Source organism: Papio anubis, chromosome 12, assembly GCF_008728515.1.
Source record: "Papio anubis isolate 15944 chromosome 12, Panubis1.0, whole genome shotgun sequence".
Taxonomy (NCBI): Eukaryota; Metazoa; Chordata; class Mammalia; order Primates; family Cercopithecidae; genus Papio; species Papio anubis.
Genome location: NC_044987.1, coordinates 111,222,023 through 111,247,525, shown reverse-complemented (window position 1 = coordinate 111,247,525; position 25,503 = coordinate 111,222,023). Strand labels below are relative to the sequence as shown.

At 54.9% G+C, this 25,503-nt stretch overlaps 2 protein-coding genes across 3 annotated transcripts; one reads left to right on the top strand and one right to left on the bottom strand.

The window, feature by feature from the left end:
* The first annotated feature begins 5,548 nt into the window (after positions 1-5,548).
* Positions 5,549-10,543, top strand: LOC108581893. The gene is made up of 2 exons (XM_017948325.2): positions 5,549-5,941; positions 8,822-10,543. The coding sequence occupies exon 2, from the start codon at positions 9,241-9,243 to the stop codon at positions 10,180-10,182; it is 942 nt and encodes a 313-aa protein (XP_017803814.1). The 5' UTR covers positions 5,549-5,941; positions 8,822-9,240; the 3' UTR covers positions 10,183-10,543.
* PPP1R32 (protein phosphatase 1 regulatory subunit 32) lies at positions 10,537-20,615 on the bottom strand. Of its 2 annotated transcripts, XM_009185885.3 has the most exons (14): positions 20,517-20,615; positions 19,826-19,962; positions 19,311-19,428; positions 18,931-19,084; positions 16,963-17,091; positions 16,377-16,440; positions 15,913-16,025; positions 15,421-15,480; positions 14,899-14,985; positions 14,449-14,562; positions 14,271-14,365; positions 11,521-11,685; positions 10,882-10,965; positions 10,537-10,651 (listed from the first exon to the last, which is right to left on the bottom strand). In XM_009185885.3, the coding sequence occupies exons 2-13, from the start codon at positions 19,932-19,934 to the stop codon at positions 10,896-10,898; spliced, it is 1,278 nt and encodes a 425-aa protein (XP_009184149.2). In that variant the 5' UTR covers positions 19,935-19,962; positions 20,517-20,615; the 3' UTR covers positions 10,537-10,651; positions 10,882-10,895. The 2 variants fall into 2 exon arrangements, with proteins under 2 accessions (XP_009184149.2, XP_031509492.1); XM_031653632.1 differs by lacking the exon at positions 15,421-15,480.
* Positions 20,616-25,503: the final 4,888 nt, after the last annotated feature.

The following is a 25,503-nucleotide window of genomic DNA, read 5'->3' as shown; positions in this document are numbered from 1 at the left end:
TCTGTTTCCGATGCACTAGGATGTGAGCTCCATAAAGACCAGATAAGAGGGCCGGGCGCGGTGGCTCATGCCTGTAATCCCAGCACTTTGGGAGGCCGAGGTGGGCGGATCACAAGGTCAGGAGTTCAAGACCAGCCTGGCTAACATGGTGAAACCCCATCTCTACTAAAAATACAAAAATTAGTCGGGCATGGTAGTGTGCACCTGTCATCCCAGCTACTCAGGAGGCTGAGGCAGGAGAATCGCTTGAACCTGGGAGGTGGAGGTTGCAGTGAGCTGAGATCATGCCATTGCACTCCAGCCTGGGTGACAGAGTGAGACTCTGCCTAAAAAAAAAAAAAAAGACCAGATCAGTGCCAATGCTGTGTGGAGCCATTATGGGAAGCTTCAGGCAAAAGAAAAATCAGTAACATGAATCTCATCTTCGTTTAAAATTTTGATATTTTGTTCATCATGGATTTTTGGCAATAATTTTTACTTTACAATGATTGCATCATTGGAGGTGGTGGTTTTTGGCACTTCTTTAAATATGATGCCTAGAGCAAGTGCCTTGCTCCCCTCACCCTAGTCTCAGCTCTGGATTGGGCAAAATCACCCTTCCTCGAAGGATTATCACAAAGCATCAGTGAGAGCCTATGGGAGCTGAGTGCTGTCATTTTGAGCTACTTATTCCACTGTAGACAATTTCCTTGTATCCATTGACTTGCATTCATATGTTAAGTTGGTTTCCCATATTGCCTGCTCTCCAGGGAAACTCAGAACAAAGAATCAAATCCTTGGCTTTGAGTTGCAAAAGAAGCTTTGAAATCCAGAGCTGAGACTATACCCTTACAAGAGCCGGTTTTGAAAGAGAAATCTTTTGTGTAGGTCCAAAAAAACTTGGCTTTGAACTTTGACAGCAAAGAGCTGATGCCATAAGCCCTGGAGAGGGCAAGGATGCGTCATCCCAGAAGATATCACCCCAAAGGAGATTAAGGTTCCACCGGCAGGTGGGAGAGAAGGGGCAAGCAGCGCCCAGAAACACACATGCCGGCCCGAAAACCAGTCGTCAGCCCCATCTGGGCAGAGCCTGGGGGTGGCATGAGAAAAACTATATACCCCCAGGTATACTGGGGGCCACCAGGACAAATGGGACCCACCTGCACTTCCCTTACCAGCTGTGGCCTGAGGATGTAACAGGCCTCCCACAAGTCACTCTATCTGTATGGAGAGGCCTCAGTAGAGTAGACATAGAGGTGAACTCACAAGGGCGGGCATCCAGAAGTTTCCATGCCTGCAAGGCAGACATGGGTGTCCTGAGAGATTAGACTTGGGGAGTCCACGTCTTTGCCAAATCCAGTTACTGATAGACCGAGATACACTTTTTTTTTGGTCACCCAGGCTACAGTGCAATGGCGCCGTCTCGGCTTACTGCAACCTCTGCCTCCCGGCTTCAAGGATTCTTCTGCCTCAGCCTCCCAAGTAGCTGGGATTACGGGTGTGCGTCACCATGTCCGGCTAATTTTTGTGTTTTTAGTAAATACCAGGTTTTGCCACGTTGGCCAGGTTTGTCTCAAACTTCTGACATCAGGTGATCCACCCGCCTCGGCCATCTGAAGTGCTGGGATTACAGGCGTGAGCCACCGTGCCCGGCCCCAAGATACACTTTTGAGGTCTTGAGTATGGCTTATGAAGTCCATACTCACAATACTTGCTCTGTCTGGCTATACAAGTCATGCCATGTACAATGGAGCCATATCTAACGGTTCCTTTTGACAGCAGGATCCTACACTGGAGGTAAGTATCTCGAGGAACAGCACCTTTGATCCATGTCCCATAAAGGGTCTTCACGGGCCAACAGCAAACTCCCTAGGTGTGTAAAAGCACCCAGAGCACCCCGCTCACAGAAGACACCCCACAAATGCCCTTATTAGTGGTGGTAACCTGCGTGGGACGGACATTTGAATTCTTTGGGCCTCCCAGCATCTGAAGTCCCTGGCTATGTTGGAGAATCCACCTGCCTTGCAAAACAGAACCCACTCTCCTCCCAAGGCAGCTGAAAACGCTGGGAGCTCACTTTCCCAGCATCCCTTGCAAGCAGGGTGGAAGTCTGTGACCCGGAAGTCGCCCCCAGATACACCCACGTCAGATTCTGAATGAGAAATGAGAACTGCTGAGCAAAAAAACCACCCAGATCCCTCCTGAGGGCGGTGTGAGGAGCGGCAGCAGGGGCTGTGTCTGAGGAGCAGTGGTGGGGAGGCCTGGGGTCTTTGTGGTCGCAGGACTATGGGGCGATTTTCTCTGTGCTTCCTGGCTGAGTGGGCTCTAAGGTTTTTTTTTTCTTTTTTTGAGATGGAGTTTTGCTCTTGTTGCCCAGGCTGGAGTGCAATGGTGCCATCTCGGCTCACCTCAACCTCCACCTGCTGGGTTCAAGTGATTCTCCTGCCTCAGCCTCCCGAGTAGCTGGGATTACAGGCACCCGCTACCACGGACCTGGGTAATTTTTGTATTTTTAGTAGAGACGGTTTCTCCATGTTGGTCAGGCTGGTCTCAAACTCCTGACCTCAAGTGATTCACCCACCTCAGCCTCCTAAAGTGCTGGGATTACAGGTGTGAGTCACCACGACCGGCCGGGTTCTAAGTTTTATTCTCAGGTCCACCTGAAGATTCTGTGAGTGCCCAAGACCTTTTAAGAAATTCCTTTTCTAGGCCGGGCGCGGTGGCTCACGCCTGTAATCCCAGCACTTTGGGAGGCCGAGATGGGCGGATCACGAGGTCAGGAGATCAGACCATCCTGGCTAACACAGTAAAACCCCATCTCTACTAAAAATACAAAAAACTAGCCGGGCATGGTGGCGGACGCCTGTAGTCCCAGCTACCCGGGAGGCTGAGGCAGGAGAATGGTGTGAACCCGGGAGGCGGAGCTTGCAGTGAGCGGAGATCTCCTCACCGCATTCCAGCCTGGGCCACAGAGTGGGACTCCGTCTCAAAAAAAAAAAAAAAGAAAGAAAAAAAAGAAATTCCTTTTCTGCTTAAATTAGCCAGCTGTGGTTTTTGTTGCTTGTGATGAACTCTGACTGATAGCCTCCACCGTCAGACCTCATCAGCCTGTGACCACTCAGGGAGTCGCGTGATCATTCTCCCTCCCCCTACCCCCGCTTCCACTGTCCTCCCAGGCACCCCACACTGTCAAATGCTGTTCTGTGCTCAGGAGAAGCTTTGCCCGTGTTCTTCAACGCCAGCCACCCGCCCCCAGTGCGAGAGCCCACCAGGAGAGCATGGCTCTGCACCAAGGCCGTCTGGCCATAGGGACCACACCTTGTCATCAGGCCCCATACGAGGCTCCTTGGCCCAGGGGCTCATATAGCCTTTTCTGAGCACAGCGCCTTCAGCTTCTCACCCAAGCTTAGGCCCGGTGAGCGACACACATACCTTCCTGCCCTGGCCCTTTAACTGGGGACTCTAAAGACACACACACACACTTGGCCGGGCGTGGTGGCTCACGCCTGTAATCCCAGCACTTTGGGAGCCCGAGGCGGGCAGATCATGAGGTCAGGAGATCGAGACCATCCTGGCTAACACGGTGAAACCCTGTCCCTACTAAAAATTCAAAAAATTAGCCAGGTGTGGTGGTGGGCGCCTGTAGTCCCAGCTACTTGGGAGGCTGAGGCAGGAGAATGGCGTGAACCCGGGAGGCGGAACTTGCAGTGAGCCAAGATCACGCCACTGCACTCCAGCCGGGATGACAGAGCAAAAAAAAAAAAAAAAAGACACACACACACTCACACGCTCGCCCACTCTCACACTCTCACACTCATGCATTCACATATACTCACACAAACGCATTCTCTCACACACATACACTCATACACTCACACACCCACATACATACACACATACACTCACACATATACACACACACTCTCACACATACACTTATAGTCACACTCATACACACTCTCATACTCACACTCTAACACACACATACCCATGCCCACAGACACACACATACACACATATACACTCTCACACACTCATACACTCTCATGCACTCATACACTCATACCCACATACTCTAACACACACCCACACATCTACACTTACACTCACATACACACACATACATTCTCACACACTCATATATACCCACACTAACACCCACACATGCAGACACACACATATGCAAATACACACAATCATCTTCACACACATACACACACTCATACACTCCCACATACACACACTCACATATATACACACACATACATACACACATACATACACACTCATACGCACACTGTAACACACTCATACCCACATATACATACACACACTCATATACACATACTGTAACACATGCACACCCACACACACTCATATATACACACATACACTCACACTCCCACACACACTCACACTTATACACTCACATACACTCTCACACTGATACACACATATACTCACACTCTAACACCCGTATACTCACACTCACAGACGCACAAAATACACACACACACACTCATACGCTCATATCCCACACACTAACATACCCACACATGTACACTTACACACATAGACACATGCATACACACACTCATATACCAACACACTAACAGACCCCCACACACAGACACAAATACAGTCTTCACACACTTTCACATATACTCCAACACACACCCACACATACACATACACATATACAGTTACACACCACACTTACATATACACTCTTATACATACAACTCTCACACTCACATTCACACACACTCATATACTCACAGGCGATACAGTCCCAAACTCACACTCATGCACTTACACTAATGCTCTCACACACATGCTCTCACACACTCATATTCACACACTCTAGCACGCACTCACACTCTCACACAAGTGCACTCACCTCTTTAGCAAAAGAAATCAAAGCCCCTACCTATCACTGCCTGGCTCTCCCAGGAAGTTCCCAGGCCCCATTCCTGCCCATCCGAGACCCTGGGGAAGCGATGGGGTGGGGAGAGGCTTGGATTCTGAAGGGAGTGCAAGCGGGCTCACCGGGCCAGCGCCGCATGGCTTTGGGCAGGTTGCCTCACCTCTGGTCAGGTTGACCTGCCCATCACAATGGTCCTGGGCAGAGCCCGTCTGCAGCAGCGTGGGGAGGAAGCGAGGGGTAGTGGGATGTCCCATAGGCCCTGCCAGACCCCTCTGACTCTTCAACAGGGGCCCTCAGTGGGGCTGGCTGGGTCTGATTCATCCTCTGCCCTTGCATACTTGCTTGTTCAGTGAACAGTTCCTCGGGAATGGGTGGCCCTCCAGATGGTCAGAGAGGAGCCTAGGGAACCAATTCAGAGCCTCACGCACTCCATCTGTCTGGGTGTACCATACCCCCCGTCCTCAACCTCCCCACGCAGGGCCTCCCACCACCCCCAGGCCTCCAGTTCCCAAAGACAGATGCCTCTAACCGCCCCCACCCCCAGGAGCCCTGTGTTCCCAGCTGGACAGCTGTCAAGCCCACGAGCCAGTGTTGCTGCCTGCCACCACGTGACCCAGGCCAGATGGCACCTGTCAACATCAGCCGCCACCAGGCCATGACGAACAAACAGCGGCCTCACACGCGTCACAAGCCGTGCCTGATCTCACAGCACCCAGCACCCGCCCCACCTGCTGTCCCATCAGCCCTCTGGGCAACACACCCCCACACCAAAGCCGTCAGCGCCGCACCCACCTGCGTCCCCAAACTTCCCCCTGCGGGAGGCCCCTCTGTGTTCTTGCTGGAAAGGTGAAGGCCCACGAATATTCTCAGCACCCGCAGGCTGTGGGGGCTTAATGAAGGTTAATCATCATCCCGTACACCTCAGCAGGTTTTTAAAAATAGCCACTGGGGAGTGTGCAGGAAGCTTCCGGCAGCAGCAGCGTTGTCACCCGCTGGAAGGACTGACTCTGTGAACACCCGAAGTCTGGTTACCAGGTGAAGGGAGAAGCAGGCAGCTGCCAGGAGGGCCTGGCAGAAGTGGGCCTTAGGGACGGGGCGGTTAAGTGGGGGCAATCCCCTGGAAGGTCAGCCAAGGTCTTCCAGGTCAGGCTGTGCAGGTGATCACCCACCCTTGATAGAGAGGAGGCCTGCTCTCAGGGAAGGGCTTGTTTGGTTTTGTTTTGTTGAGACAGGGTCTTACTAGGTCACCCAGGCTAGAGTGCAGTGGTGTGAACATGGCTCACTACAGCTTCAACTTGCTGGTCTCAAGTTCTCTTTCCACTTCAGCCTCCCGAGTAGCTGGGACTACAGGCATGTGTCACCAAGCCCAGCTAATTCTTTAATTTTTTGTAAAGATGGTCTCACTTTGTTTCCTAGGCTAGTCTCGAACTTCTGAGCTTAAGTGATCCGCCAGCCTCAGCCTCCCAAAGTGCTGGGATTATAGGCATGAGCCACCTCTCTTGGCCTCAGGCAAGGGTTTTGAGGGGGCCCACCCAGGGCCACGCAGGAGACAGAGGCCAGATTCTGTGACAATCTGCATTGTGGCTTTTTTTGGGGGATGGGGGGGTGGTGGGCGAAGTTTCACTCTGTCGCCCGGGCTGGAGTGCAGTGGCACGATCTCCGCTCACTGCAACCTCTGCCTCCTGGGTTCAAGCAATTCTCTGCCTCAGCCTCCTGAGTAGCTGGGACTACAGGCGCCCGCCACCATGCCTGGCTAATTTTTGTATTTTTAGTAGAAACAGGGTTTCACCATGTTGACCAGGCTGGTCTTGAACTCCTGACCTCATGATCCACCTGCATTGGCCTCCCAAAGTGCTGAGATTACAGTCATGAGCCACCACGTCCGGCCTGCAGTGTGGCCTTGACCAAGTCTCCACCTCTGTCATGGCCTCTGTTTCCTCTGCTCCAGCATCAGGGCAGCTTCTATTTGTGTGCACTCTGTGCATGTTGGATTTTATCCAGAAGGCAGCTGCTGCTATTAGCTGAAGCTCAGAATGGTTAAGTGACAACTGGAGGTCACAGAAGGCTTAGGTGACTGACCGATGGCAGGGAGCTGCCTTGGGTTGTGGAGAGCTAGAATTTGAACCCAGGCAGTCGGATTCCAGGGCTCAGGCCTGTGACAGGTACAGTCTGCTGACTGCCTGGGCCTGGGAAAGAGCTCTGGGCTGATGCTCTCCGGAAGCAAGGGGATGAGGCCACTGAAAATGAAGCCGCGTGGTCAGCGCCCCTGGCCTGCTCCTCTGGGCCATCCCCTAGAGACTAACTGCCTTACATGTCTTGTAAACGCTCATGCTGAGAGGCTGGAACTCTCCCGCTGTCCCCTGACATCACAGAGCAGGAGAGGGAAGCCACACAGCAAGACGTCCCTTCAACAGGGACTGGCATCCTGAGGAGCCACCAGATAGAAAGTGTTCCCTCCTCCTGTCCTTGGGACACAGAGAATTTCCCAGCACTGACTCTACCCTGGTCTTGGTGCCTACCAGGGGCCAAGGCTGGAATGTAGAGGCCCTTAGGCCACTGCAGGAGAGCTTAATGAGGTTGGTCAGAGGCTGGGCTGTGTGCGAGGGGAGACCAAAGGGCACACTTAAAGAGGAAAGGTGCATCCTGGGAGCAAAGCCATGGCAGCTGGGCAGGTAGGGGGTAGCAACACGGGAGCCAACTGCATGGACTCAGGGAGGCTGGGCGACTGACATCCTGGTGTTAAGGTGGGTGATACCCAGAAGCCCACATCTGCCATATCCATTCATTCATTCATTCATCTGGTATTTACTGAGCACCTCCATATGTGCCAGGCACTGTTCTGGGCTTTGGACTTTCAGTGTGAACAAGGCATATACGGTCCATGCCCTTGTTGAGGCTCATTAACTGAAAAGGGCTCCTTAGCATGGCCTTCGAGCCTCCCCCAAATCTGACCAACCTGCCTTCTCCGATGCAGTGCCTCATGAATTGTCCCCCTGCCCTGGCCAAACTGCTGCCTGGTGCAGGACAACGGAGGTGGAGACGATGGAGAGAGGGTGTAAACAGGCGCCAATGTCCCTGGCACCATAACTCCTCCACCCCCCATTGAGCCAGATAGAGGAAGGATGGGCAGGAAACATGAGCTGTAAAAGGACACTCGGAGGAGAAGAAATGAAGACACGAAATAGAGATGAGGTGCCGTGTGTGTGTGTGTGTGTGTCTGTCTGTCTGTTCTGTAAGTCTCTGTATATCCATCTGTTTTTGTGTCTATGTGTCCAGCACGGTGGCTCACGTCTTTAATCTCAGCACCTTAGGAAGCCAAGGTGGGAGGATCGCTTGAGCCGAGGAGTCTGAGACCAGCCTTGGCAACATAGCAAGACCCCCATCTCTACAACAAATACAAAAAGTTAGTTGGGTGTGATGGTGTGAGCCTGTAGTATCAGATACTCAGGAGGCTGAGATGAGAGGGTCACTTGAGCCCGGGAGGCTGAGGCTGCAGAGAGCCGTGGTTGCACCACCGCACTCCAGCCTGAGTGACAGAGGGAGAGCCTGTCTCAAAAACAAACAACAACCCTGACACTTGGTAATTTCTAAGAAAAAAGGTTTAATTGGCTCACGGCTCTGCAGGCTGTATAGGAAGTACAGCACCAGTATCTGCTTCTGGGAAGGCCTCAGGAAGCTTCTACTCATGGTGGAAGGTGAAAGGGGAACAGGTATTTCTTTTTTTTTTTTTTTAGATGGAGTCTTACTCTATTGCTCAGGCTGGGGTGCAGGGGTGTGATCTCAGCTCACTGCAACCTCTGCCTCCCAGGTTCAAGCCATTCTTGTGCCTCAGCCTCCTGAGTAGCTGGGATTACAGGCATGCGCCACCACGCCCAGCTAATATTTTGTATTTTTCGTATTTGTATCTTTGGCCAGACTGATCTCAAATTCCTGACCTCGAGTGACCCACCTGCCTCAGCCTCCCAAAGTGCTGGAATTACAAGCGTCAGCCACTGCGCCCAGCCGGGATCAGGCACTTCACACACAGGAGCAGGAGCCAGAGGTGGGGCGTGCCACACACTTTTTAACAACCAAGTCTCATGAGAATTCACTATAGTGAGGACAGCACCAAGCCATGAGGGATCCACTCCCGTGACCCCGTCACCTCCCACCAGGCCCCACCTCCAGCACTGAGGATTCCAATGCAACATGCGATTTAGGTGGAGACAAATACTCAAACCACATCAGGCTGGCTGTGTGTGTGTCTGCGTGTCTAAGAGTCCTGGGTGTTTATGTGAAGATCTGGTGTTTGTGCACGTTTGTTTGTGTTTCCGTGTGTGTGGTTGTGTTAGTTTATGTGTACTTCCGTTGGCATTTATGTGCCTAGATGTGTGTGTGCATGCCTTCAGGGGTCTGTGTGCACTTGTGTGTTTGTATTTGCGTGTGCTTTTGTGTTGAGTGCGCGTGTGTGTGTGTGTCTTTGGGCAGGGAGAGGCTGGCTGATCCCGCACTGGCTCACTCTCCACCTTACTATGGCCATGGCTGGGGCCCAGCCCAGTCCCTTTGGTGACTCACTCCTATTGCTGGGGCATGGACTGGCAGGTCGCCACCCACAGTCTGGGCTGTCACTGGGTCCTGAGTCTGGCTCTGAGACTCTGTGTCTTCTGCTTCCCTCCTCCCATGCTGGGACCAGCTGGAGCCACCCACAGCCCACATGGAGCCCCAGCCAGGCTGTGGACAGCCCCCAGGCCTGCCGTTCAAGACTATGCTGGGTACGGCCAGGCTCTGGGGCCAGCAGCACTGCTCCACAGACCTCCACTAAGGAGCACAAGTGGAGGCAAGGGGTCGGAAGACACCCCCTCTGCATGCCCAGACGGGGATGCAAGGCACAGGGGACACCCCCAACCCAGCGCTGCTGCTCCCTTTCTGCCCTGTGTGACCCTGAGCAGCTCACACACCCTCTCTGGTCCACACTCCTCATTTATAAGGAGCTGGTGCTAGCAGGGCCACGGCATACAGTTGTAGTGTTGTGCACTGCACAAATGCACCTGGCTGAGGTGACAAAAGGTGCTGAGAACTGGCCCAGATGCTGGCCCTCAGTCTTGCAGGCTGAGGGCCTATGTCAGGCTGCAACATCTGGAGGAAGAGATACCCTTCTCTTCTCGTGCAGGATGTTGGCTCATCAGGGCCTGCGCTCACCTGGGACACGTAAGGGGCAGCTTGTTCTCTTTCTCACAAACAGGCCGCCCTGCTCTGGTCACCTTGGCTGGGAGGGAGAGTGGCACCAGCCTTTGTGATCAGCCCCCCGCGCCGTGTCGGTGTCCAGGTGGCCATGCGTCCGAGACTCTCCTCTTTCTTCTTGCCCTGAGTCTGCTTCCCTCCCCTTCTCTGGCCCACCGGCCCCTCCCCTGGGGTTGTTCCACCCACACTTGACCAAGTACTTTCCCAAACAGCACGGGCCATAAAGGACCCTTTACAGGACAAGAAACTGAGTCGGGAGAATGAAGTGCCTATCCATCGTGTCATGGTTCTTCAGAGGTTCCAGCCGAGCCCTTCCGACTCCAAATCTGGCCCAGCTCCTCCACCCCTGCACCCACTGCCCCAGCTGACCCCTCCTTTTTCCAGTCACCCTGATAGTGATGTCACACTTCTCTGCTTCAATGCTGTTTATTTCATTAGGAAAGTAGCCGGGCGGGGGTGTCACCCTGGGGGATCGAGTGGGGGTACAGACAATAGCCTGGCTCCTGTCCCCCAGGGTTGACAAACCTGTGGAGGAGAAGCAGAGGCGAAGCCTGAGCAAGGGGCTCTGGGGTGTTTCTGTGTGCTTGCCTGGCACAGAAGAGGTTCTGAGAGGCCCCCTGATCTCGCACCCCCCACTCGGAAGCGGGGGTCCCCAGGCAGGACTGGCTTAACCCAGGGCTTGGGAGGCAGGGCTGGCCCACAATGGCTGCCCACACGCCGGGAGCAGCTGAGTGTGGGAGTCCCCAGCCCCTTACCAAGGGCTCAGGGCTCAGCTGTGTGCCATGAAGCGGCTGCTGTGAGGTGCGTCCCGGTAGAAGGGGTCGGCTGAGGTCAGGGTTCTGCAGGGAGGCAAGAGAAGAGTGTTGGGGGCGTTGGCAGGCAGGGATGGACCTTGTCTTCTTGTCTTCTGCCTGACCCTCCCTGAGAGAGCACAGCCAGGGCTCAGCCAGGGCAGCCAAGCCACAAACATTCTTTGCCTGCCAACTCTGGGCATTTGTTGGTATAAATGTAATTTCTGAGGAATTGAATTGAGCAGAAAGGAGCTGAGTGAGGCGGAACCACAGTCCATTCATCTCTGGATCCGTCCCCCCATCCCCCTCTGGATCCAAACCACCCCAGAGCCCCTCGCTCAGACCCTCCCCCTCCAGCCCACCTGGCCTGGGGTACCGGGGCAGGAGAAGGAGGAGGAGACATCTGAGGGAGGGGTCACTGGACTGAGAGGAGGAGAGGAGTCAGTGCTGGCAGGAGAAGGGACGCCAGAGCCAGCCAGAGGAGATGGGCCTCTCATAGGAATGAACCAGACTAACAGAGCAAGAGAGGAGAGGAAGGGAAAGACCTGGCGCAGGGCCTGGATGAGGGGTAGGGAGAAGGAACAGAGCTGGGGGCAGTGCCACCTTCCCACGTGGGGGTGCAGGTGCCGCAGGCTCTCCGTGGGGTTGGGGGCGGCCTCCATGCAGCTGACTGGCTGGCTGAGGGCGTAGCCTCCTGGTATCTGGGGCTGGATGCCACCTCGAGTCCAGCCTTCCCGGTCTAGACCTTTGGGGATGTTCTCGAAGTACCTGGAGGAGAGGAGGGGTCCTTGGCTGGAATCTGGCCTCTGCCCACCTCTGCAGCCTCTCCTGCCCCTCTCCATCGGCCCTCAGATCACCCAGCCTCCCCGCCTTTGCTCATGCTGTCCTCCTCGTCTGACTCTCCCTAAGCCCACGTCCACTGGGGGAAGCCTTACTCGAAAAGCCTGCCCTGCCCTCTGCCTGACGCTGAAACACTCTTTGGAGTGTAAAAGGACAGTTTCAGTGACGCCCCTGTCACTGGCCTGCCAGCACCTTGGGGTGGGGACCCCGTCTCATCTACTTCTCTAGGCACTTAACTTTCCTTCCATTTCATTTCCATTTCCTTCCATTTAACTGAGCACGGCCAGGTCCGGAAGGTGCAAACACAAGTAAGATGGGGGTCCCACCCTTGAACTTATGAAGAGGGGATGCAGACAGATCAATGCAGAAATCGGTGAGGACAACCCTGGGGCTCTGCGCGCACCAGAAAGCACCAGCAAGTGTGCCTGACAGCCAGAAGGAGCTCAGGACACGACAGGCTGGAAGGACCCAGCAGAGAGGGCTGGAGCTGGTCTCTGCCAGAGCCACAGGAGGAGATGTTTGCCTAAGAAGGGGTCGGAACATCGTTGCCCTCACACCCAGACTGAGCCTCTGGCCCTCCCCTCACCTCCGTGGGAACTGGAGCGGCCACTGTGCGGCGAGTCAGCTGTGCGAGGCGCAAGCACTGCTCCTCCCCTCTGAGCCTCAGGGGTTAGGCCAGAGGACAACCAGCGGCCCTTCCAGCTCAGACTCTCTGTTGCTCCTCCAGGCCACCGCCCTCCCCTCTTTTCAGTCTCAGTTCAAAAGTCACCTGCTCAAGGCCACCGATTTCAAATCTGACCCATGCCCACTGCAGCCTTCCCGATCCCTTTCTCCCTGCCCATCACCTAACAGCTCTCACTAACTGACCGCAGCCATATGCATGCCCCCTCCCGTGCTGAGGTCTGAGCTCCGTAGGGCAAGAGCTGCACACACATTCCCAGGGCCTGGAGCAGGCCCTGGCACCCAGTCAGGGCTCAGTTAAAGTCTGTTCCATGAATGGATTCTGGGAGGTATCCTGGAGCAGGGGGTGGGGCAGGGGGAGCCTGAGGAGACAGGGAGGTTGAAGGGACACCTTGGAGGACCAGGAGTTGGAGAGGAAGCAGGGTGGACACAGACGACTGATATTGCTAGGAAAGCTTGCGCTTCCTGGCTCAGAGGAGTTTGTCCTAAAAATTGTACTTCCTGGAGCCGGGCAGATCACAAGGTGAGGAGATCGAGACCATCCTGGCTAACACAGTGAAACCCTGTCTCTACTAAAAATACAAAAAATTAGCCGGGCTTGGTGGCAGGCGCCTGTAGTCCCAGCTACTTGGGAGGCTGAGGCAGGAGAATGGCGTGAACTCCAGAGGCGGAGCTTGCAGTGAGCGGAGATCGCGCCACGGCACTCCAGCCTGGGCGACAGAGCGAGACTCTGTCTCAAAAAAAAAAAAAAAAAAAGAATTATACTTCCTGGCAGGGCACGGTGGCTCACGCCTGTTATCTCAGCACTTTGGGGAGGCCGAGGCAGGCAGATCACTTGAGGTCAGGAGTTCACGACTAGCCTGGCCAACACAGCAAAATCCCATCTCTACTCAAAATACAAAAATTAGCTGGGCATGGTGGCACATGCCTGTAATCCCAGCTACTCAGGAGGGTGAGACAGGAGAATCACTCGAAGCCACAAGGCGAAAGTTGCGGTGAGCTGAGATCATGCCATTGCACTTCAGCCTGGGCGACAGAGTGAAACTCCATCTAAAAAAAAAAAAAAAGAAGAAGAAGAAGAATTACTCTTCCTTTATACCATTCCTATAATGCTCTCCCCACCCAGTCCTGGCCCCAGAAGCCTTCCCCATGGCTCTGGGGCCACCTCCTCCTGGAAGCCCTCCCTGATGCCCAGGACAGTCACTCTTCATCCAGGGAATGCAAAGCACAGAATTTACCTTCTGAGGGAGCTTCGAGCCCACCAACCATTGGCTGGATGGAGTGTCTTAGCAGATGCTGCTGCTCCAGACTCCCTCAATCTCCCCTGTTCTTTCCATGTCCACCAGCCTGGCCACCAATGCCCTGTACTGCATATCTGTGGGAAAGCTACCCTTGGGATGCTAGAACCTGCTTAGCCTGAGCAAGGAGGCACCTGGGATTTAATGTTGCCTGAGGATAACCTTTAACCAATGACTGATGGATGTGGGGGTATAAATACCCCAGCTTTCTCATCTTTGACTGGGGTAGTTCTGAGTTGTGTGCTTTACACTGTTTTCTAGAGTTTTCCCGGTGGAATAGCTGGCTTAGTAACATGCTCATTATTACTGCCTTCCCTCCCTCATCCCACTTCTCCACTCCCACACGCCTAATAACTGCCTAATAATGTGCTTGCACTCCAATCCTTGGCTTAGGGTCTGCTTCTGGGGAACCCACATTCACTCAGCGTTGATCTTCTCCACGAGGCTGTGAGCTCATTACTTATCCTCATTACTTAAAGAGTCTCAGTCTCTTTCTCAGATGGTTTCACCTTTGGACCAGGAAGCGGACCTCACCCTTGGTTGTAGGTGGTCAGGTATCGCTGATCCCTGTCAGGATCACAGGGGCTCCGGACATACATAGGGTTGTTAAGGCTGAACCCTGTGGGCTCCTGCATAAGGGGGTAGATAGGAGAATTGTCAGGTCAGAAGGGGTGGGGATTTGGGGGTGGAGGTTGGGTGTAGCAGGTCTCACCTTTTTCCCCACAGTCTCCCGGCCAAGCAGGGCAACATTTGTCTGTTGCATCCGATGAAGTGGCTGGAACTGCTGGTGGCTCACGCTGCTGGGTTCTGGGCAGGGAGGGGGCACCTGCAGGGGACAGAGCCACCAGAAGGGAGGCTGAGGTGGCCAGGCTGAGGCAGCAGGGATGGAGAGGGGGCAGGCAGAGGCACACACAGCTGCGACCTGTCCCCAGCCCCAGCGACCCTCCCTTCCCCTTCCAGTCAAGTCTATTTCAGACCACACCCCTCGTCTTCCAGCCCCCAGGAAGGCCCAGTCTCTCCTCGCCCTCCACCTGGGGCCCTACCTCCACATCTCCAAATATTCTAATTCTTCCCATTCCTCAATGCCTGACCCAAATGCCACCTCGTCCCAGAAACCTCCCTGTCTCCTCCCTCCTCTGAGCGAGGAGCCAAGGCCACTCACTCTGGGGTTCAGAATCCTTTCATTCCCTCGGCTGAAGGCTGTTTCCCGCTTGGAGCCTCTGGCCAACACAGGTAGGGACTCATCTCCCTGGAGGGAGCAAAGCAGCCACTGGCACCAGGATGTGGCTGCTCCCCCCACCGCCTTCCAGAGCCATGTTCTTTTTTTTTTTTTTTTTTTGAGACGGAGTCTCGCTCTGTCTCCCAGGCTGGAGTGCAGTGGCCAGATCTCAGCTCACTGCAAGCTCCGCCTCCCGGGTTCACACCATTCTCCTGCCTCAGCCTCCCGAGTAGCTGGGACTACAGGCGCCCACCACCTCGCCCGGCTAGTTTTTTGTATTTTTTTAGTAGAGACGGGGTTTCACCGTGTTAGCCAGGATGGTCTCGATCTCCTGACCTCGTGATCCGCCCGTCTCGGCCTCCCAAAGTGCTGGGATTACAGGCTTGAGCCACCGCGCCCGGCCCAGAGCCATGTTCTAACTGCTCCCTGCCAGGCGGTCCCCAGCCTCCCCCTAGCTCAGCTTACGTGCAGGTGAGTCTTGGGGAGGAAGTCAGACTTGGTGACACTCTGGCCTGGGAGGAGGGCCTGGAAAGAGGCCCACAGAGGATGTCAGCTCCCCAGAGGCAGGCTGGGCCCCTGGCGGCTCCCACCCACTCTGCCTCCAGGCCCCTGCTGTGCTGAACACAGAGGAGAACTCAGCTCAAATGGGCATCACTGAGAAAAGGGAAGTGTTTGGGGAGAAGACAGGGGAAGGCATGACCCTGAATGGGACCAGCAGGCCAGGGCTCTTGTCTGAACTCTGAATGACCTTGGCTACACCTCTTCATCTCTTTGGACCTCAGTCTTCTCATCTATAAAACGGGGGAACTGGACCAAAGCAGTGGGTTTCACCTAAGCTCTTTCATCTTGTGCTTGAACAAAGGGCTCTGCAGCTCACATTCTTTAGGAAAGCTAGGAACCCTGAGACTGGAGGGCGTCAAGCCCCCTAAAGTTCTAGCAGGAGCCCAGCCGACTTACAGGGTCCCCAGGGAGGGCCTGTGAGGGTGGTTGGAAGACAATGGGGCTCTGGCGGGACTGTTTGGTGAAGCTGCTCCCCTCCTTGGCGCCGATCGAGTTCTTCTGCAAGAAATCTACAAAAGAAATGTCGCATGTGCTGCCAGGCCACCTCCAGAGGCTCAGTGTCCCAGCAGGTGCGGAGTGAGTGGATCCCAAGATCCTGGAGACCTGTGCCATGAGGATCGTGGGTGGCAGGGTGAGGATTCCAGAGTCCAGGCCAGAGGACAGGAGAGGGAGCAGCAGGAAGGGCATGCACCAGCCAAGCCGCCCTCCTGAGAGGCCCAAGGCACCGAGGTCAGCCTGGGAGAGGCGCTTCCCCGCAGCCACCTGTGCATCCTTCTTTCTTCCACTGGTGCCTTCTTAGTCCTAAGCCAGCTCCAGGGCCCCTGGGGCAGGAAGTAGGGAGGTGGATTGGAAGGGCCTACCTGGCTGGTCTAGAGGCTCCCTGAGATACTTGGAATTGTACTCTGAAGTCATGAAGCGTGGGCCCTGGAACACAGAGGTTGGAAGAATGGCGGCACCGGCCCACCAGGGCCCCGAAGGCATGCGGCGGCAGTGGAGTGGCGCCTCGGTTATCTGTGCGCTGAGGAGGCCTGTGTGGGCCACTACAGCACCCTGGACACAAGTCTTTCTGGGGTGGGGCATCGCAGGGCCAGGAATTTCAGCATAAGAGCACAGTGCCCCTGTGACTATGAATACCACGTCACACCCCACACCAGACTCCTGGTAATGAGCGGGGGGCCCAGAGGGACCGAGATCAGGAGGGGCCGTGAGCGAGAGGAGGAAGGCTGGGGGAAGAGGATGAGCGTTAAAAGGCGAGAAGTCACATTGATGCTATTTTGGAAATAGCCAATATCAAATCCTTTGTTCTCCCGTCTTTCTTGGCGCCCTGAGCTCACACTGAGCTGGCTTCTTGGATGAGTCGGTGCAACACTTTTCTTGAGGTGGGAGGAGGAGGCGGGTGTGGCCCCTCTGCCCCACCCCGAAGACCTTAGCTGGGCTGCCACTCACATATCGGAAGTTCTCCCGCTCCAGCGGGCCCTGGCCCTGCTGCTGGTGGAGCAGGGGCACTTCCCTGGGCTCCAGCCCCGTGATGGCCTGGGGCCCATGCTCCTGGGTGTCAAAATGGACCTTCCGGACCTGGAAGGAAGAAGGGCCAATTACAGGTGAGGGGGCGGCAGTCACTGCCTGACTCTGCTTCTGCCCTTGACCTTTACAGAGTACAGTATCTGCAGAGCAGCCAGAGGGGGTCCCTTCACAATGAAACCTGTGCTTCCCTCCTCTGCTTAGAGCTCTGCAGCCTTCCTATCACGCTCATAGGGAATTCCACGTCCTCCTGGTGGCCCACAAGGACCTGAGTGCCTCACCTTGCTCTAGCTGCTGGTCTCCTTTCTGTGCCCACCTCGGGGCCTTTGCACTCGCTGCTGGCACTGCCTGGGCCACTCCTCCCTCAGACAGCTGCATCTGGAGGAGCTGGCCTCCCTCAAGTCTTTGTCCAGTGTCTCCATAGCAAGCTCTTTCCCGACCCTCCTGATTTGCAGGTGCTCTTCACTTCTTATTTATTACTTTTTTTTTTTTTTGAGACAGAGTCTTGCTCTGTTGCCCAGGCTGGAGTGCAGTGGCGTGATCTCAGCTTCCTGCAACCTCCACCTCCCGGGTTCAGTCAATTTTTGTGCCTCAGCCTCCCAAGTAGCTGGGACTACAGACGCAAGCCACCACATCCAGCTGATTTTGTTGTATTTTTTTGGCAGAGTTGGGGTTTCACCATGTTGGCCAGGCTGGCCCACCAGCAGTTGGCCTCAAGTGATCCACCTGACTTGGTCTCTCAAAGTGCTGGGATTACAGGTGCGAGCCACTGTGCCTGGCCTTCTTTTTTTTTTTTTTTTTTTTTTTTGAGACCAAGTCTCATTCCATTGCCCAGGCAATCTCAGCCTCACTGCAACCTCTGCCTCCCGAGTTCAAGCGATTCTCCTGCCTCAGCCTCCCAAGTAGCTGGGATTACAGGTGCATGCCACCACTCCCAGCTAATTTTTGTATTTTTAGTAGAGATGGGGTTTCTCCATGTTGGCCAGACTGGTCTCGAACTCCTGACCTCAAGTGATCCGCCCACTTCAGAGCCATCGTGCCTGGCCTGCAATTCCTTCACTTCTCTTCCTCCCTGCTTCTCCCCATTATATTTCCTACCACCCGTCCCACCCCGCACTCTACCAGCTCTTATCATCTTCAAATATGAAGGAGATATTCAGAACATACTGGCGGGATGAATGAATGAGTGTCCATTCTGGTGGTGGTGCTGATGATAAGAAGGGTGGTAATAATGAGGACAGAAATAAAAAAGATGGGGCCAGGCGCGATGGCTCATGCCTGTAATCCCAGCACTTTGGGAGGCTGAGGCGGGCGGATCACGAGATCAGGAGATCGAGACTATCCTGGCTAACACGGTGAAACCCTGTCTCTACTAAAAATACAAAAAATGAGCTAGGTGTGGTGGCACATGCCTGTAATCCCAGCTACTGGCGAGGCTAAGGCAGGAGAATCACTTGAACCCAGGAGGCAGAGGTTGCAGTGAGCCGAGATCGTGCCACTGCACTCCAGCCTGGGCAACAGAGTGAGACTCCATCTCACAAAAAAGAAAGGAAAAAGATGGGGTGAGGATGTCGACGGTAGGGGACAGTGGTGGTGGTAGGGACGGTGATGGGGCTTGCAGGTGTGGAAGGAAGTGTGAGGCTCATGGGAATGGGACAGCGATGGGGATGGAAATGGAGGCGGAGGTAATGGTGGGGCTGGGGCAGGAAATGGAGGTGGTGGGAATGGTGGGGACAAGGATGAGGACAAAGGGGAGAAAGATGAGTGGCCCCCATCCCTACAATGTGGTTGCTCCATGCCCTGTCACCCCCACCTTGACCAACTGTTGGCAGTGCAGCCCTAGCCCCACCCTACCCTAAGGCTTCCCTCTCCTAGCCCTGGCCCAGCACTGACCTCCTTGGTGGGGAGACCTGCACTGGGCTTCTCCCGCCCGTAGCCTGAGCTGGTCTGGTGCATACTCCAGGGCAGGGGATGCTTGCCGTCAGGCACCTCCAGGGGGCGGTAGCTCTGGCTGGCCACAGACTGGAAATGGTCCTGGGCTTGTTCCCTGAGGGTGAGGAGGAGCTAGAACCCCAGGCCGCCTGCCTCTGTCCTCTGCTCAGGAGCTACCTTCCTCCCTGCACCCTCCCACAGATGGCTCAGGGGTCGGCCGTGCCCTGTGTCACCCAGGATCCCCAGCCTAGGCCAGGCAAAGCTCAGGGTCCCCATTCACGGAGCCTGGAGTTGGTCTGATGAGCAGGGCAGGGGCTGGGAAGGAGCCGTACAGACCGTACCCCCTGGCCGGGTTGTCTAAGGCCTCCAGACTGGCTTGGCATGAGACCACGGGCCGGAAATTTGATTTGTAGCCGGTGCCTGTGTGACTGCCCACACGGGGCTTGAAATCCTCTCGACCTGCCAGAGGGGCAACGAGGAGACAGACCCCAAGGTCAAAAACAGGCAGGGCTTCCCAGGCAGGGCCAGCGTCCTCGAGGGGCACAGGGGTCCCAGTGACAGGAGAGGGCTCAGAGCCACGGACAGGAGCTTTGCAAGCCTGCCCTTTCAGGACTGTGATGGCAGGAAATGGAGTGGGTGGGCTGGGGACAAGGTCAGTGTGGCAGAATCACAGTGACAGGATTGCATGGACAGAACTGGAGAAGGGAGCAGCCAGGCCGGGCTCAGGGGACAGACGGATTCAGCGTGACAGGTTGCTCTGCAGTGTGACAGCCAGAGGGGCTGCTCCTCCCTCAGAGAGAGCCCCTCCCTTCCTGCCAATGTCCTGGGGGAAGCTGCTGCGCAAAGGTGCCCTCACCGTAGGCTGTGCAGTAGCTGGTGGCGTAGAATTTCAGGGGGTCCGTGTAGCCCCCCGAACTCATCTTCACATAAGGGGAGACGACCCCCAGGGGAAGTTTCCCCATCATGATGCTGTGGGGCAGGGCCCTGGGGGGCCTAAAAAGGAAGCATGGGGAGCCTCGTGGGTCCCAAGCCCAGCTTAGAAGCCCATGGGGCGAAGATCTGCGCCCCCACACAGCTGGCCCCTTCTCCCAGGCCTCTGTCTGTCTGCCCCAGCTCCCACGTCCCTAAACTGAGGGTGAAACTGATCATCCACACTTATCCCAAGAGTCCTCGTGTCTCCTCTCACTTTCCCACACCTTCTTATTAACTCTTCCTGTCTCCATTTACCGCGGGGACAGTGAGGTTTAAAGAGATAAAGGATTTGCTCATAATAGGTGGTAGTGCCGGGATTCAGACCTAGATATTTGACTCCTCGGCCCCCGACCTGAACCTTACATATCCACCTCTCGGAATGAATGAGCCGACAACCCGCTATCTGGGGAATTCTTGGCTCCCACCCAAGAAGTCAGGCTGGGACGCTCACTCCCAGCTCCCGGCTCCTCTCTCTCCCTCAGCTCCATGGCCTTGCCTGCCTCTGGCCTTGCCTGCCTCCCCTGGGAGTTGGCTCCGCTCTCCCCAAGGCCCAACCGCAGCGGCCCCACCCTCACCTTTCCTCTGTAGAGGCTCTGAGGTCAGGGAGAGGCTGCAGGAGGCAGAGCTCTGCAGAGAAGCCAGCCCTCCTGGAGGTGGCCAAGCAGGAGAAACAATGTGTAGCCTAGCAACTGGTGCCTAGCAACAGCGTCCCCAGGCCTCCGAGCCCTTCTAGGGCCAGGGCCCACTGAGGGACTGACCTGGCCAGGAGGGGAGGGTCAGGAGCTGCCCCAGCAAGGCCCTGCCTCCAGGGCTCCAGCCCCCACCTCTGGCCTCCTCCACAGGGCTGGGAAGAGTTGCTGTCTGCATGACATAAAATAAAAGATAATCCCGAACACTCATTCCCATAAAGTACCCACTTCTCGGCAGATACTTTACATCCTCTATCTCTGTCCTCTGAGCAGCTCTTCAGTAGCTATGATTATCCCCATTTTCACTGGGGGAACATGAGGCTTAGAAAAGCAAAGTGACTTGACTCCAGAGATCTCGCAATCAGAAAATAGCCAAGTTGAGATTCAAACGTGGGTGGATCTGGATCCCGCTCTTCTGCCTCGCGGTAAATCAATGTTTACTACGTTCCACTGGAGCCACATCTGTGCTAAGCCCTTTAACACACATTACGTTGTGTACTCCCCCAAACCACCCTCTGAACTGGGCACTATTATTGTAGGGCCAATAAACTGCAGCAGTTAAGAGTGCGGTTCGAATTCGATCTGTCACCTTTGATGAGGTACTTATCCTCTTCACGCCCCCATATCCCCGTCTTCACAAGAGATGTGACTGCACCCACCTCACAGGGCTGCTGGCAGATTTAGCAAGAGCATGGATTCAGCACCTGGCAGGTAGTAAATGCTCATTTTTTTCTTTTTTAAGAGAGACAGGATCTTATGCTGTCACCTGGGTTGGAGTGCAGAGGCACCATCATAGCTCAGTCCAGCCTCCAACTCCTAAGCTCAAGCAATCCTCTTGCCTCAGATGCTCAAGTAGCCGGAACTACAGGTGTGTGTTCCCCCATGCCTGACTTGCTTATTTATTTATTTATTTATTTATTGTAGAGACAGCATCTTGCTATGTTGCTCAGGATGGTCTTGAACTCCTGGCCTCAACTGATCCTCCTGCCTCAGCCTCCTGAGTTGCCAGGATTACAGGAACAAGTCACCACACTCGGCAAATGCTCAGTTTGTAAAAACTGCTGTACTTTCAGCCTTATTTTGCAGATAGGAAAGGTGAGGCTCAAGGGCAAGCAGCCCAGGCCCCACAGTGGGTGGAGATGGAGCCTGGACTCAAATCTGAGTGCGCAAACTCCACAGTGACAAGCTTCTTCCGTGACAGTCTGTTTGCCTCAAATTGGCTTTCGGGCTTGTAAATGGTGTAACAGTTGGATCTCTGGGTGGGGTGGGATAGCCCTACTTTGTAGCATTTGCCAATTTCTGTGATGTCCATAGTCCCATCAGAGCTGCTTTCAAACCACCACTACAATTGTCTTTGAACTGGGACGTGGGGAGGCCGTTCAGCACTGTACAGGAGTAGTTCTATCATGCAGACATAATGGGCATAAGTAACCTCGACAGCACAAATAATAGAAAAATGTGGCCGGGCGCGGTGGCTCAAGCCTGTAATCCCAGCACTTTGGGAGGCCGAGATGGGTGGATCACGAGGTCAGGAGATCGAGACCATCCTGGCTAACACGGTGAAACCCCGTCTCTACTAAAAAAATACAAAAAACTAGCCGGGCAAGGTGGCGGGCGCCTGTAGTCCCAGCTACTCGGGAGGCTGAGGGGCAGGAGAATAAGTGAACCGGGAGGCGGAGCTTTGCAGTGAGCTGAGATCACAGCCCCACTGCACACTCCCAGCCTCTAGGCGTGGCGAGACTCTGTCTCAAAAAGAAAATGTACTCACATAATTAGGGGGTGATGAATTTTAGGTATGTAGTTTTGGTTTTTAATATAATTCATTAAATTGCAGGTTTAAGTTATTTATTTATTTATTTATTTATTTGAGATGGAGTCTTGCTCTGTCTCCCAGGCGGAGTGCAGTGGCGCGATCTCAGCTCACTGCAACCTCCATCTCCCAGTTCAAGCAATTCTCCTGCCTCAGCCTCCTGAGTAGCTGGGATTACAGGCGCCCGCCACCACGCCCAGCTAATTTTTGTATTTTTAGTAGAGATGTGGTTTCACTATGTTGGCCAGGTTCGTCTCGACCTCCTAAGCTCAAGTGATCTGCCTGCCTCAGCCTCCCAAAGTGCTGGGATTACAGGCATGAGCCACAGCGCTCAGCCAGTAATTTAATTTTTAACAATGGCAGAGTTAAAAACCAGCTCGCTGATTTCCTGGAATTTTTGCCTTCAGCTCTCCCGGAAGCCGGTGGAGCTGGCTCCAGAGCACCCCTGCTCTCAGGGGAGAGTGAGGGATGAATGAAGGCTGAATAAAGGGAAAGGAGGCATCTCCTCTCCTCACCCAGGAGATGCCCTTGCCGCATTCATCCTGTAGCGACCTGGTCTGCCAGGGTGGAGGTTCGCTCATGTCCTCACCCACCCTCCATGGGAAGGCAAGCTGAAGCACGTTTGGCACCTACCCTCCAGACTAACGATTCTGTTCAGGGATCACAAGGGGCAAGGACACAGGAGTGAGTGCACACAGCCCTGCCATCCGGCAAGCTGCTCCCAGTCTACTACAGAGGCTCATGTGAGCTCCACACATGAAGCACAAAGGGTGAGACCACCACAGGTGAGGTGCTCACAGGTGAAGGGAGAGAGGGGCCCTCCTCTAAGTGTGCCTGGAGAAGTGGCTACGAGCAAGAGCTTGGACTCTGAAGCCAGATGGTGTGGGTCCTGTCTCTGCCACTAGATAACTGCAAGACAGTGCATGGTCCTTGTGCCTCCGTTTCCCCTTCTGGAGAATGAGTATAATAATGCTAACTACCTGCAGGGTTGTGGCACGCACGAAGCATTTAGCCCAGTACCTGGCACATGGTAGGTGCCATCTAAGAGTTAGGGAAAGGCCCTGGAGAGAGGTGCCTTTTGAGTACTCACTGCCTTCTAGGCAAAGGGTTGGGCCCAAGGGTTATAAACAGGAAATCCACATGGCCCTGGCCTCAGAGAGCCCACAGTTTAGGAAGGATCTCAGATGTAGCAAAAGAAAGCTCACTGTGGGAGCCCGAGTTCAAAACCTGCTTTTGCTGTGTGTGACTCGGGGCTTCCTCTCTTCGAGCCTGTTTCTGTACCTGTAGGCAGGGGTAACCGTGTCTACCTAGCAGGGTCGCTGGTGGATTTGAAATACCCTATGCCCAAGAGGTAACAGGCCTGCACCAGGCAGAGATAAGGAAGGGCCCTCTATGTGGAGGGCCCGACAACACAAAGGCGGACAGGTGTCCAGCAGACTGGGAGCCCTGACGGGTGCAGCGTGGCTGGAGCACTGCGTGGGGAGGAGGAGCTCAGCTGGGAGAAGCAGCCCCCAGGTAGGCTGGAGCCAGGTTTTCCTTTTAACAGGTGGAGGGGGCCAGGAGGGGTGGTAGAAAGGTTTGAAATCGTCCCTTAGGGCTTCTCTTCTCTTCTCTAGGCTGTAGCCGACCAAGGACCTGGGCAGGAGTTCCGGGGTCGTGGATCAAGGTCTGGCGGCGCTGTCCCATCAGAGCCTCCGTTATGTCCTGTCCTCCCGGCGGCCGGTGGGTTTTTTGCTGTGTGGCGACACCCAGCGGCCGTAACTCGGAACTGCAGGAGATGACGCAGATGCATCCCTAAGACTGGGGTGTGGGGGCGGGGTCCTAGGGGTTGGGGACAGAGCAGCTCCGTCGACCGGTCACAGCCCCACCCCAAGCCTCACTCACCCATCCCTCCAGAACAGAAGGGTTGGGTCTGGGCAAGGAGTGTCCCGGGAGGGCAAGCGCTGGAGCCCGCAGGGAGCAGGAGCCCAGGGGCCCCTCCCCTGGTTGCAGGTGCCAGGTGGCCCAAGAGCAGTGTTACTTTTGGACCTGTCACCTGTGGACCTCAGTCCTTCCATCTACAAAATGAAGGGACAGACTAAAAGTCCTTCCATATTGGAAAATCTAGGCCCACCTCATCCCGCTCCCTTCCATACCCGTCCCCATTTATTCAGCACTTCGTTGTGCCAGAGCTGAGCTATGAATCACCTCGTCCCTTTTCACCCCCAGCCCTATGTGGGAACTACTGTAATCGTGCCCATTTTACATGTGAGGAAGCTGCCTGAGGCCTTGCAGACAGGGAGCGGTGGAGCTGGCATCCAAACTCAGCTTTGAACCTGGAATCTATGCCCTGTCCTCTGGAACACACCAGCAAATTCTCCAGAAAGCGCCAGGACCGTAGCACTGGGTTTTTCCAAAGGGATGATTTTCCAAAGGGATGGACTGCCCTGGCCAGATGGGCAACTGCCTCCTACTTTCTGGCTCTGCCAGTCCTAGGCAGTAAGATTCCCGTTTCCGGCCGGGCACGGTGGCTCACACCTGTAATTCCAGCACTTGGGGAGGCCAAAGCAGGCAGATCACCTGAGATCAGGAGTTCGAGACCATCCTGGCCAACATGGCGAAACCCTGTCTCTACTAAATATACAAAAATTAGCAAGGCATGGTGGCAGGTGCCTGTAATCCCAGCTACTCGGCAGGCTAAGGCAGGGAGAACTCCTTGAACGTGGGAGTTAGAGGTTGCGGTGAGCCAAGATCACGCCACTGCACTCCAGCCTGGGCGACAGAGCAAGTCTCCATTTCAGGAAAAAAAAAAAAAAAAAGATTCCCCTGTTTCCCTACCATAGGAAGGCAGAGGCTACAGATATACTAGGTTAGCAGAGAGGACCCAGTGAGAGGGCATGCTGGGTCTCAGCCCATAGAGCTCCTTGGCTGGGATCAGTGGGGTAGGCCCTCACAGGCTTCCGAGGCCAGAGCACACCACCGCGGAATGCCGAGTCCTGAGCAGAGACAGCCATCTGCACTCTGTGCTGGGCCGTGTGGGCTGCAGTTCCCCAAAGGAGGATTAACTCAAGTGAATAAGCCACA

Bases quoted from the DNA above. Each gene is read 5' to 3' on its own strand.
- LOC108581893 (XM_017948325.2), top strand. From the start codon at position 9,241: ATGTGTACTTCCGTTGGCATTTATGTGCCTAGATGTGTGTGTGCATGC.
- PPP1R32 (XM_009185885.3), bottom strand. From the start codon at position 19,934: ATGATGGGGAAACTTCCCCTGGGGGTCGTCTCCCCTTATGTGAAGATG. The intron at 19,429-19,825 runs GTGAGGGCACCT...CCCCTCTGGCAG, and splicing joins CAGCTACTGCACAGCCTACG to GTCGAGAGGATTTCAAGCCC. The intron at 19,085-19,310 runs GTACGGTCTGTA...CCTCACCCTCAG, and splicing joins TTAGACAACCCGGCCAGGGG to GGAACAAGCCCAGGACCATT.